The 14192-nt window shown below is 44.5% G+C and overlaps 1 protein-coding gene across 3 annotated transcripts in view; it reads right to left on the bottom strand.

The window, feature by feature from the left end:
• Positions 1 to 11101, bottom strand: part of GAK (cyclin G associated kinase) — a 72211-nt gene extending 61110 nt beyond the window's left edge. Inside the window, exon 1 of one of the 3 annotated variants that reach the window (XM_081176163.1) lies at positions 10821 to 11101. In XM_081176163.1, the coding sequence (XP_081032289.1) occupies positions 10821 to 10962 (142 nt within the window). In that variant the 5' untranslated portion in view covers positions 10963 to 11101. The remainder of the gene's footprint in view (positions 1 to 10820) is intronic. The other 2 variants (XM_081176162.1, XM_081176161.1) reach the window with 2 other exon arrangements.
• Positions 11102 to 14192: the final 3091 nt, after the last annotated feature.

Genomic DNA, 14192 nt, shown 5'->3' on the forward strand with positions numbered 1-14192 from the left:
TGAGGTGTTCTAGCGACATGGTTTTCAGGTTTAATACACACATAATTTGGGCTCAAGGAGAAAGGCAGCTTGCAGTCCGAGACAGGACTAGCATGATTCCCAAAAATATGACCTTTTCCTTGTATTACTGACCAGGATGCAGAAGAGTTGTGGAGAGAGTCTCTACCAAAAATTGGGCATCCTCAATTCATGCATCAACAAAAATAGACACTTCGTGTGTGTGTGTGTGTGTCCATCAACTCACAGGTTTTTCACATCACAAATATGTTTCTAAGGTGAATCTGCCTATAGAAGCTGTTATGCAAGAGAACTGCCTTCAGAGAGTTATACAGTGGTACCTCAGGTTAAGTACTTAATTCGTTCCGGAGGTCCGTACTTAACCTGAAACTGTTCATAACCTGAAGCACCACTTTAGCTAATGGAGCCTCCTGCTGCCGCCGCGCCGCCAGAGCACGATTTCTGTTCTCATCCTGAAGCAAAGTTCTTAGCCTGAAGCACTATTTCTGGGTTAGCGGAGTCTGTAACCTGAATCATATGTAACCTGAAGCGTATGTAACCTGAGGTACCACTGTAATCTATAACCATGGTATTAAACTAAGGGTATGTTCTCAGCTAATCATGGTTTGTTTGGAGTGAAACAAGCCATGCTCTCCAGTTTTGATGTAATACCTAATTTGTTGCCCTCATTGGTTAACAGGAAGCAGTTAAAAAGCAGGAATGATCCTGGCATTCACAGGCACTGGAACTAAGAATAAACTTAAGACCTTTACGTAGCTATTAATGCAATGGACAGGGGCAGGAACCTAACAAAACTGAGTACATTTGTATGCATTTATGGTTTAGCATCCAGGCACCAAGCCAAAAACACAGAAAACTAGATTGTTGCAAGGTTACAGAAGCAAGGAAAATGTAGTCACAGTAATCAATTCAACACCATTTCCATAAAGTAACAGAATGTAAGCTCTCTCTCAGAAGAGTTATAAAATGAATGAGATGAAAACTGTTACCCATCTTAAGACTTGAAAACAGATGTGAGAAAGAAGCTCTCTAGTTTAAAAGTGTCCCCTTGTGTCTAGCTAAAATCCAGAGACTTTTAAGATCTGGGCATAAATTACTTCTTAGGGAACAAAACCTCTCTACGCATCTAAATCTAAACACCCACTGTTGTCATTTCCTCCCTTGTAGCTGAGAAATTATAATTTCACTCCTTGAGACACCTTAAAATAAAATGCCAAAATCCTGAGAATGAGCACAGGATTATTTACTACCATGGAACTTCCAAGGCTGCTGATCATTAAGTGGGAATGTTAACCACATGCAAGTGTTCCTCCCGTTCTCATACAAAGCCCTTAAACAATTCGTGCCAAAAGATACTGAAAGTTGTCTTGTGTTCAGAAGCACTACTGATTCATTCCATACAAAAGCTCTAAAGTTTGAAGCCGGCCAATTTGACAAGACTGCAGTGAGCTTTATAATTGACTCCTCTGCTTAAGACTGTCTTGCCGCTTGGTATTTTTATACGCCCTTCATAAAAACCACCTTTGCGAATTGCTGAGCAGTTTAATAGTTTTTGTTTATCTTCCATTTCACTACCTGCCCTTCAAAAATAAAAGCAGGCAGCTAAGAATTAGTTAGATCAGAAGCTACTTAAACCTACTATTGTGTATCTTCCCAGGAATTTGGGGAAGTGGATGGGTGGGTGGGAGAGTTTATTTTTTTTCAAAACAATACAAATTATTCTCACAGAAAAAAAGAAGCTACTTGAACAGGGCTCAGAACAGCTCGGAGGTTACTTCATACATATCCTTAAATCTACTCGCGGAACAGCATTGTTTTAATGGCTTCTTTTCTGTGTTTTATGTCAGCACCGCAAGACAAATTTTCTGGTCCCCTAATGTTCACATAAACAGATTGCAATGGTTTGTGAGGACAGTGTTAGAAACTCATAATGTAGAAACTACATTATTCCTCACTGTTATTCAAAGGCACTTCAGATTCCAACATTTTTTAGTATGCCAAGAAGCTTAAAACCGAAGAATGTGGAGATATAAAGAGGCTTAGGTAAAACAGTTTAAACTAATACTTCTTATTCAAGCAAGCCTTCAAGTTCGGTCTAATGCAACAAGCCAACACCATGAACACGGCAACGTGGGATCTATGCTATTTAAATTATTGTGCCGGCAACTTCCTCCACAATGAATAATTCCAGTTCCTTTCCCAAGTACCTATTGGGCTGGGATGCAGTTACAGAAAGATTCATATTGCTATTGTAAAGATCCTCTATTGTAGAGAAAGCATCACAGCTCAAAGATTCTAGGGTCCGTAAAAGTAGCCATAATACAGTGGTAGCTCAGGTTACAGACTCCGCTAACCCAGAAATAGTGCTTCAGGTTAAGAACTTTGCTTCAGGATAAGAACAGAAATTGTGTGACGACGGCGCAGCGGCAGGCCCCATTAGCTAAAGTGGTGCTTCAGGTTAGGAACAGTTTCAGGTTAAGAACGGACCTCCAGAACGAATTAAGTACTTAACCCGAGGTACCACTGTAGTGTACAAATTTCAAAAAGTCCCAGACATACACAAATCCAAGACAGCTGTTGTTTTTTTTAAAAAAAAACACTTTACCCCTATTCTGCATAGACTGTGAGCTTTTGTCAAGTTTAAGTGCTCCTAGATGGTTAGCGCAATCTGAATTCTCTAATTCATATAATGCTAGAATTTGGGACCTCCCATTAAAAAAAAAAGGATGTTGTGAGTATTTGTTGATCCTAAACCTATTTTACACAACTCGTAACTAGCTTGTGGAAATTATAGCCAGAGTATTTGCTAACTACCATTAGCGTAGAATTAAATTTTCAATTAAAAATATGTTAAAAAAATTATACAAACTCACAGAGACAAGCCTGTGACAGACATATCCACCATGACTGCTAATTGGGGGCTATAGGATGAGAAATGTGTAGCTCTGGACATGAGAGGCAGTTGAATCATCAACAGTGGATAGCAACTGCCCCATTTGTGAGCTTCCCAAAAGCATCTGGCTGCAAATCGCTGCAAACTTGATGCTTCAATGGACTTTGACCGGCAGAAAAGGAGGATTCTCCAGCACTTGCTAACAAACCAAAGATTCCAGAAGGCATATTAAGGCCTAGATTTCTATGGCACACTGGCTTGCTATTGCAATCCACTTTGCTGTGTCTTCCATTGTAGTTCCTTGACATCTTATACATCACCGGAAGGATGAAATGCACTATCATTTAGGCATACTTCACTAATTGCTGTGTTCCTGGCACACCTTACTGTCCGAGTCACATCCTCTGAAGCCTGGCCCACTACGGCATTTGCATATCAAGAATCAATTCCCTCCTCCTGGACAGAGCCTTAAAAAATTCTCTACCAGTCAACTTCCTGCCTTTTCTCTTTTAAGATTGGAAAAATATCCACTTGCAATGTAAACACCAGGTACTTGGTAAAGCTTCAGGATTTCTGAGATAATGAGCAACGAAAGTTCTTAGAACTTTGAAAAGTTACTAGATTCTGACAGCAGCAGTCAGATCTAAGTTTCTAAAAGCATAACCAAATTAAAGACTCATCTGTGTGTATGGGGAGTGTTACACCACTTTAATAATAATATTTTTTTCTCCAAAGAATCTTGGGAATTTGTGATAGAAATGCTTGAAGGAGGACTCAAAGCAGAGATAAGTTTAAAGTTACAGCCCAAGTGTAGGGAAAACTTTTGGTCCTATGATCTTCAGATGAAGGGTGGAATAATAGCAGTAGTAGTAGTAGTAGTAGTAGTAATAATAATAATAATAATAATAATAATAATAATAATAATAATAATAATAGATAGTGCCAAACTCCCATCAGTCCCAGACAACATGCCCAATGGTCAGGGATGGTGGGAGTTGAGATCTGTAGTTCAGGAACATCTGAAAAGCTGCAGGTCTCCAATCTCTGTTATAGTCTTTGCTTCCTACTCAGTTCAATGCCCTTTTCTACCAATTTCCTCCTCTAAATTTTTGTCCAAGACTTAGTGGAAGGCAATTACAGCTACATGAAAGCATCAACATTTCATAAAAGGTAAAGGGACCCCTGACCATTATGTCCAGTCGTGACCAACTCTGGGGTTGCGGCGCTCATCTCGCTCTATAGGCCGAGGGAGCCGGCGTTTGTCTGCAGACAGCTTCCGGGTCAAGTGGCCAGCATGACTAAGCCGCTTCTGGTGAACCAGAGCAGCGCACGGAAACGCCGTTTACCTTCCCGCCAGAGTGGCACCTATTTATCTACTTGCGCTTTGACATGCTTTCGAACTGCTAGGTTGGCAGGAGCAGGGACCAAGCAACGGGAGCTCACCCCGTCGCGGGAATTCGAACCGCCAACCTTCTGATCGGCAAGTCCTAGGCTCTGTGGTTTAACCCACAGCGTCACCTTCAACATTTCGTAGGCCTCCCCTAAAAGATCTGGAGATGGAAAGCGGCAATAACTTCTCAGAACTCATCGGTAAGATAGCAAGCCAAACAGCTTGACACAAATTGCGAGTCAGAGATATAGCAGGCCACAGGTAACCTTTTAGGTACCCCAACACATTGGTCTCAGTGAACCCACATAGCTTGAGTTAATGTTTTAAAACACCACCCTGTCCACAATGCAGATTTATCTAAAGACAAATGAACACAATCACCCTTCTCGTTTCTGCTTCCTCTCCTTTCTGTGACAGTCTTAATTGTGGTTAAAGAGTTACATCTGCATCAAGCTTACCAATGGTTAACTAACATTAACCAGCATTCCATGGTAACCAAGGTTTGGCTAAGAGAATATGGCCATGGTCATCGTGGAGAAAGGGAAGGGGAATCTGAAAGCATAAGAGGTGCCTGGGAAGTAAAGAGACAAAACATGTGGCCAGCTCAAAGGATGGAGACCAGAAGCATTACATCTGTATTGTGCCTATATGAACTTTCCAAAATGAAACCCAATTATACCTACCACAGTAACTCACCATAAAGTTAGCAGATGTGAGGCATTTTTATATTCTCCATCACTGATTTTTAAAATGTCACCCTTTTGTAAAACGTGCGGTCAGGGGACTGCCATCGGAACAGGGGAGGGGGACAGGGGAATACAGAGAGCCGCCCATGCTTCTGAGGAGCAGCTCCTCGTCCAGCGGTGGAGAAAGCCACACTTCCAATGGAGCAGAAGGGGAAGGGGGTAGCCAAGCGAGGGGAGGGCTCGAAGATGCTACTGAGAGCCCAAGCACCTCATCTAGCCCAGGAAGCAGACATGCCGTTTCCGTCGCCCAGCTTGCACAGAGGGGTGAAACGCAAGGAGGGGAGGCGGAGATTTGGGGTGTCTAAGTTCTTATTTGGGGGGAGAAACCGGAAGGGGCCACTCCTGGAATCTGCAAATTACTGAGACGGATATGAACTTTGGGGTTCTGCACTGTAAATAGTTTTCACCAATAAAACCTGTAAAAGACAGGTTGGAGTCCTGCCTGGTTACTCACGAGCAACCACCACCCGCACCTGACACGTGGAAGCCCCTATTTCCAAGGAATATTTTAACATATGCTCTCCCCAGGGAAATTTGCCTGGCGGCTTCATTATACACCTTTAGGCACTAGGCAAAAAGGTTCCTTTTCAAGCAGGCCTTTGGTTAATCCAATTTACATCCTATGCCCTTTTAAAATGTATTGGGGAGACTAGCGGGTTGTTGTTTAGTTTTTATTAAGTATTTTGTGGTTTTATGTCTTGATTTTATTCTGTGAACCACCCTGAGACTCCTGGATATATATAGCGGTATATAAATTCAATTAACAACAACAATAACAATAACAACAACAAATCAAACCAGAGACAACTCAGTTGGAGTGCTAGCTCTTGCATGAATTATAGAAGTTTTGTGGAGGGTTTTTTTTTAAAAAAAAACTCCATTATTTTGCATTCTACTTTTTAAGATTTCCTAACTGCAATGTTAAGAGGATCGTGTCAGCTACTTCTCTAAATAAGCCATTTTCCAAATGGCAAGCATGATTATTCCTCTGGCTGCCATCCTGGGATGGGGAGCAGCAGCTCAAACAGCTCTTCCAGAAGAAATAATGTCTTTCAGTCTTCTTATCTTGTCATGTCACATCTGGAAGAGTGACACTGACAAGCTGACATTCACACCCAACCTTTATGCTCATGACTCACCATTATTTCAATACCTTTAGTACGGTTCTACACCTGACACACAACAAAATCATAGAATCCTGGGCGTTTTCACTTTATACCGCGGGTAGAGGAACCTAAATACACATGTGAAGCTTCCTATATTCAATAAATCATTATATCAGAGATAGAGCTATCATAAGCCTCTCTCCCTCGTGTGTTATCTTATTGGATGCAAGCAGTTTCTATGTGGGAGATCATTCAAAGAGCATGTCAGAAAACTAAGACAGACCAAAACACTGCAAGAAATGTTGTGCTGCACCAGCCATATTCTGCATTTAATTCTTTATTAAAGAAAATCAGTGAGCTCTCAGCTAACCCTGTTCCTCCTCACAGTAACACCCTTCTTTTTCACTTATAGAAAAGGGGCCAACTGCCCACTTTTACAATGAATAAGCTGTATTGTAGGATGATAGTACCATTTCACTCCAGTGTCTATTTTTCACTCATCTACCTGCCACCCAACCTGTTGCACTTGCTCAGACATATCTCCATAATTGCCTACAATCCCTAAAGTGATGCTATTGTTAAATGCAGACTTTACCTGCTATACAAAATACAAAGAGAACTGTGCAAAGTGGTAAGATTCCCAACACATTTCAAAAAAATGCTTTATCACAGAGAAAGTGTCTAAACTGCTTAATGCAAGGTGATCCTGAAATAACATTTCTCCATTTGCTTTGGGGTGCCGCAACGCAACAGTTTGTTCCAAGCGGTTTTTTATTAAGAAATGTAGGCATTTCCTTCCATTATAAAAAGAGTTTTCTAAACGCCCTAGGAATCGCACTAACTTGCGCAGCTATCTTGTGCGACTGTTGCCTTTCGTGAAACCGAGTCTCTGTCTTTGGGTCTTTACAATCTGAAAAGAAGTTATGAATGAAACAGTAAGCGAACATTTTATCACAATTTGGGTGAAAATCGGAGCAAGTGAACAGGTATAGACGCTTTGGGGGAGGTTTGCAAATCTCCAGGGTACCATCTGTCCATTCTTGTTCCAAGGTGTATATACACAGTTCTGGTGGATCAATCAGTCAGGCATATGGAACTTCAATAATAACCTGCATGAATTGAAAGGGCATCACAAGCTACACCCAACACACACCTGTGGCTTTGCACTGTAAGATAAGATCAGTAGTGGAGGGAGAGACATTTCACCATTACAAATCTTCCCATCAATGAATCCCTCATACACTTACAGATAACCTCTGAGTTCCCTGGAAGCCACTGAATCATGAAACTGACATTTCCCAATTTATGTTTGTTTCTGTAGTAGAGCCTGGTTTCTCAGAACAGGACTGAAGCTTTTAATAGAACTGCTATGCAACTTTTCCAGGAAGAGCAAACCAAAGGGAAAAGGGACCCAAAAGCTGGACAAATTCCTACAAAATAAGTCTAAATATTCTAAAGGCGCATGTCTTAACATATGACTATCATGTGAACTAGCGTGACTGCGGTATAAAGGCACACTTTCCTTTCTGTGAATCAGAAAGGCATATACATTTATGTCTTTAAGTATGAATTAGAAAGACATATCAGTTTTTAGTGTCTTAGTTAAAAATCAAAGGCAAGAGATCAAGAACTTCAATGTCGGATTAGAAATCCGACACCACTCTTATTTATTCACTTCTGCTTTAGTCCAGTCCAATTCGGATCGGGAAACATACCTATTATCAACAAAAGCAAAACTGACTTTCAAAACTGCAAACTGCCAAACTTATGAAACATAAATCACCCCCAGCAGAGAGATAGTCACATGAATGAAGTGTCTTCTACAGACACTGCATATGTGTGTTCAAAAGCACTTCTGGAGGCATATCCCTGACTGCACTGGAATGCTCACTGGATCCTCGTTGAACAGGTTTGATCTATTTTGACACAAATGAGAATGAGAACCTGCATCTAGTCACATGAAACTAGAGAGATCCCACGTTGCCTTTGCCTACAACTCGACCAGAAGCAATGCTTCTGCTGTGCGAAGGGCAAAATACATGGTTTGCGCTATAATGCTTGCAAAGTGGCACCAGCCGTCTTCAACATCATTAATAGTTAACTGACATTTCTCCTGCTTAAGAGTCCGAGACGCTTGGCTCAGTGCATTTTTACAGGGCTATCTTCACAAATCTATGCCCAATCGCAGAAGCAGGCAACCTGACCAGAAGCAGATTGCCATAGAGTTTATCCAGATATTTAAAGCTTGCTCCAACCACATATTTGCCGGGTTGTTCTGTTCAAGCTGGCAGAAAGGTAACAGTACAGGTTCTCTTCCAGGTATAATGGAGGTGAGGATCACCTTTGTCATTTTTATTTTTTTAAAAGCAGCAGGAGAGGACAGGAGGAAAGAGGCAGATGTGTCTCTACTGGAAAGAAAGAGCAGAGAGTTTCTGAAAAACTTAATAAAAAAAGAAGCATTCGTGAACCGGTGAAAGATGCCAACCTTGCTTGTGTACTTTTTAGTGGAGGGCACTGCCATATTTAAGTAGCGAGAGTCAAGCCTTTAAAATGCAAATTTTTTAACTTCAAAACTGGCAGAACATGGCACAGCAGGAAGAAGAGTTGTATCATGAGTCACTTATGATGTCACAGTCATCCAGAAGGAAATTGCAATGCAAACATGCCCCACAGCATTCGCTATCAAAACCAACACACTTGTGGGAAGAAACAAAACATCCAGTTTCCCCCAACATGAATAAAAGCACTTCAGGAAACTATGACATCTCTGCAACCTCTTCTTCAGGGAAGAAGTCTGCACTAACCATCTTGTATATACATTTACACAGGGACAAACACAAAACTGAGTTAATTATTCAGGAGACCTCCAATTCAGAGAGAGCTAGGTGCACAGTTGCTACTACCAACGCTGAAACAGAAACAGCAATGCTATGGGGTGACACAGATACTGTATAACATGGGTCGGCAAACTAAGGCCCGCGGGCCGGATCAGGCCCAATTGCCTTCTGGATACGGCCCGTGGACGGCCAGCACGCATGCGTTCTTTCCCTCTCCTTCACACAGTGGCGGAGGCAGCGCCTCCTCCCTCCCTCCTCCTGGCTTCTCCCTGCCCTGCCTAGAGGAGGAAGGGGGCTGGACTTTGTTGGCACCAGCAGCAGAGCGCTCGAGCGGTTGCCATTTAAAGCAGCCCCTCTCCAGAGCCCTTCGTCCTGTCACCGCTAGCCCCTGCTGCTCACAAAGACATAGGTAAGCAGCCACCGGGGCTCATGGTACTCTTGGGTCATCCCCCCCCCAAAAAAAATTATAGTCTGGCCCCCCACAAGGTCTGAGGGACAGTGGACCAGCCCCCGGCTGAAAACGTTTGCTGACCCCTGCTGCATAATGTTCTCTATGTCACCACAAACATAAGAGGAAGGGTTTACAGGCAGCTTTTGCCCCTCTATAGGTGTAGGGAAACACACACATCTGACGTATGCGTCAAAGTTACTCATATGCTTTATGTACTATACTCATTTGGGTTTGGAAGTCCCAGCAAGCAGAAGCTTCCAGACATGTAGACATGACACTTGTCCTGTGTGAATATTGCATGGAAACTTCTGAATGTTGTATCTTCCAAACCCAAACACACCACTTGTACATGGAGACTTGTACATAAAGGTAGCTCCAAATTGCACCAGTGATGTTCTGTGTTAGCTAAGCTAAACCAACCCCAGTATCTAGGGCCCTCTCTTCACTTTACCCACAACCATTCAACGGGGGTGGGGGATCTACCGCATAACTATCCTAGTTGGTATGATTCAGCCTGTCTTCAACAGCAACATGAAGCACACAAATAGCCAAGTTTCCCCCAGTGTTTAGCTCCATGCAGCAAAGGCTTCGCCAGATACAGATCTTGTCAAACAGCTCCTGGAGACAGAGGAGTCCTGGCCAGAAAAAAGAAGTTGGCAAACCTTTATAGAGCTCTGTAAAACAGTAACAGCTCCTTAATAATGGAAATGGGAAGGCAAATTCCAGAAGAGAATTAAGCTGTTATAATTAAGTTGTAAGGGAATTAAGTTGTAAGATGTTGACACCAAACAACTGATAGAAAATTGTTACCTTCCTTACTGGGCCCTGATCCTAGCCAGATGAGATCCTAGCCACCATTTTATGTCCCTGCTGGGAAGAGTATCGGCCACTGAACATTGGAGCTTTTGTGAGTGGCGATTAGCAGCCCTACCTTCCTGCACCTGCAAGACCCTCCTTCCCTTTTACTTTCCATTCCTGCCAAACTTTAGATTCGCAGCCTGCTGGGAGGGCCTGTTTCGTTCTCCATTGCTGTACAGTGCCTGATTTTAGTATTATAATTATTGAGCAGGAAAAAAACAGGAAGAGAAAGGTAACAAAGCAGGTGTGGGAGTTGACTTACTTCTTAAACTATTGATTTTATTGTTTGTTTTTCACCGATTTCCTGCCTTAGGTTGGGTATTTCTAAGGCGTTCACTGCAATTAATAAAATGAGGAGTGGGGAGGGAGAGAGACGAGGAAGAGGCTGTTGAAGGGGGAAAGGGGTGGAGGGAAAGGGGGTGTCGAGAAAGCACCTGGGGGTCACCACCTCACTCTGCCCCCCCAGCCCCCGAGATCGCCCCCCTGCGCCCCCGAAGGGCCACCCCGCCTCGCCCGCCCACCTTCGGCGATGACCTTCTTGATCCGCAGCTTCATCTCGCCCATCTCCACCACCTGCCCCACGAAGTCGTTCTGGTCCCGGCTGGCGGCCCCCAGGGAGCCGGGCCCCGCCAGGAACTCCAGCGCCGACTGCAGCAGCGACATGGCCAACTCCGCCCGGCGCAGCAGCAGCCGGGGACTGGCGCTCCCAGGACCAAGCAGATCGCCAGGCCGGTTCCTTCGGCCGCTCCCGCTCCTGCCGTTTCACGAGCGCCAATCCTGGCCCTCCGCGGCCACCGTACTCCCCGCCGCCCCCGCCTCCCTCCTCTCCCTCAGCCCATTGCCGAAACCCGTTTCCGCCAACGACGCTCGTCGGAGGAGGAGGAGGGGCGAACGCGCTCGCCCCGCCCACATTCGCCTCCTAGCTCCGCCCCGCAGCTCCAGGGGAGATTTCCCCTCCTCCGCGCGTGGGCAGGGGGTTATAGAGAGAGAAAGTCGAAGAGCGGTCGGCGCGCTACCTGATTCCGGGCACCGAGTTGAAAGCAGCACCAACGGGGGCCGCGTCGCCGTTTGCCAGGGCTCCTCGGGGGCCAAGCGAGCCTCACACAGGGCCGGCCCAAGACTTTTCTTTTTTAATAATTTTTATAAAGAAGGCTGATCGCCGAAGAATTGATGCTTTTGAATTATGGTGCTGGAGGAGACTCTTGAGAGTCCCATGGACTGCAGGAAGATCAAACCTCTCCATTCTGAAGGAAATCAGCCCTGAGTGCTCACTGGAAGGACAGATCCTGAAGCTGAGACTCCAATACTTTGGGCACAAGGAGAAGGGGACGACAGAGGACGAGATAGATGGTTGGACAGTGTTCTCGAAGCTACCAGCATGAGTTTGACCAAACTGTGGGAAACAGTGGAAGACATGAGTGCCTGGTGTGCTCTGGTCCGTGGGGTCACGAAGAGTTGGACATGACTAAACGACTCAACAACAGCAACATTAAACACTTTCAACATACCAAATTAAAAATCCAAATAATCAGTTGCATTATTTCCCCCCATCCCTCCCTCTCCACCCCCAACAAGGACTTCCCTCAGCTCCCCTCTCTGATTTCTTTGCACATATTGTTCTCTGCATGTTATAAAATTGTACATATCATTGCCTCATCTGTCATGTGTTCAACTAATAAATTTGTGGATGTTTATTCAAGGAGTCCACGGTCCAAGACTTTTCGGCACCAGAGGCGAACCGCAAAATGATGACCTGCCCTCCCCACCAGGAAAGAAGGGGGAGCGAAGATCTACAACAGGAAGGGGGGCAGGGATAAAAGCTCTGCATTGGAATCTGCCAGTACTATGGAACCTGTTGCCTGAGGCGGTTGCCTCACCTTGCCTCCTGGGTCGGAGGGCCCTGTGCCCAATATACAGTGGTACCTCTGTTTGCAAATGGGATTTGTTCCGGAGGCCCGTTCGCAACATGAAAAGAGTGCAATCCACAGCTGCGTGTCTGCAGATGCGCATTTTGCGATTTGGCACTTCTGCGCATGTGTGTGACGTCATTTTGTGCTTCTGCGCATACACGAGCGGCAAAACCCGGAAGTAACCCTTTCCGGTACTTCTGGGTCACCGCAAGATGTAACCTGAAAGAACATAACATGAAGGAAACATAACATGAGGTAAAAAGGTAAAGGTAAAGGGACCCCTGACCATTAGGTCCAGTCGTGACCGACTCTGGGGTTGCGGCGCTCATCTTGCTTTATTGGCCGAGGGAGCCAACGTTTGTCCACAGACAGCTTCCAGGTCATGTGGCCAGCATGACTCTGGCGAACCAGAGCAGCACACGGAAACGCCGTTTACCTTCCCGGTGGAAGCAGTTTGATGTGCTTTCGAACTGCTAGGTTGGCAGGAGTAGGGACCAAGCAACGGGAGCTCCCCCCATCACGGGGATTCGAACCGCCAACCTTCTGATCGGCAAGTCCTAGGTTCTGTGGTTTAACCCACAGCGCCACCCGCGTGCCCTATAACATGAGGTATGACTGTATAATTTTGCATTGGAAATTGATAGTGGAAAAGAATAGGAGATATGCCACTGGTTTGACTTGGGAACCTCAGTTTGACCTGTTCACAGGACGATCCTTGCATGCACACTAATGGGAGAGGAACACTGCAATCCCAATGATCGTAGAATTGGAGAGTTGGATAGGACCCCGAGGGTCATCTGATCACATGCAATGCAGGAATCTCTATTAAAGCATCCCTGACAGATGGCTATCCAACTTCTGTTTTGAAACTTCCAAGGAAAGAGAATATGCCACTTATAGTGGAAGATTGTTCCACTACTGAACAGATATTACTCTCAGAAAGTGCTTCCTGATGTTTGAGACTCCTTTCTTGTAACCTGAAGCCACTGGTTCAGGTCCTAGCCTCTGGAGCAGAAGAAAACAAGTTTCTTCCATGTGACAGCTCTTTAGATATTTGAAGATGGCTATCATATCTCCTCTCAGTATCCTCTTTTCCAGGCTAAACATACCCGTTCCTCATCAGGTTTCCAGACCCGTGATCAGCTTGGTCACCCTCCACTGTACACATTCCAACTTGTTAATATCCTTCTCAAATTGTGGCACCCATAATTGGACACAGTAATCCAGGTGTGGTCTGGCTAAGGAGAAATAGAGCAGGATCCTTGATCTGAACACTATACAGTGGTACCTCGGGTTAAGTACTTAATTCGTTCCGGAGGTCTGTTCTTAACCTGAAACTGTTCTTAACCTGAAGACCACTTTAGCTAATGGGGCCTCCTGCTGCTGCTGCGCCGCTGGAGCACAATTTCTGTTCTCACCCTGAAGCAAAGTTCTTAACCTGAAGCACTATTTCTGGGTTAGCAGAGTCTGTAACCTGAAGCGTATGTAACCCGAGGTACCACTGTAAATTGATGCAATCTAAAACAGCATTTACTTTTTTTTTTGCTGCTGTATCACACTGTGGACTCATGCAAAGCTTGTGGTATACTATACAATGAAATTCAGTTAGGGGGGATTCGATTAACAATGAAAGTTAAATTAGGTTAGAATTAATAAGTGTTTTTATTTGTTTGTTTTTTTGTTTTTCTCTTTAGTATTGTAATGTGTTTTCTTTTTTGTGTTTTGTATGTTATTTCTGTTGTAAATTTGGAAAATTAATTTTAAAAAATTGGGGGGGGGGGAGCTTGTGGTATACTAAGACTCCGGCGCTAGATCACTTTCATATGTACTACTGGCAAGCCAGGTGTTGTATTACGCCGGGGTTGCATTACAATAAAAGTCGTCCCCTCTGTACACGAAGTTGTCATTCTTGTTTTCGAGTCTATGGTCCCTATGTCACGAAAAGCGCCTCTTCCGCCAGAACGCAAGCCGGCTTCTGGCGCC

This window comes from Podarcis bocagei (assembly GCF_964188305.1).
Source record: "Podarcis bocagei genome assembly, chromosome: 17".
Lineage (NCBI taxonomy): Eukaryota > Metazoa > Chordata > Lepidosauria > Squamata > Lacertidae > Podarcis > Podarcis bocagei.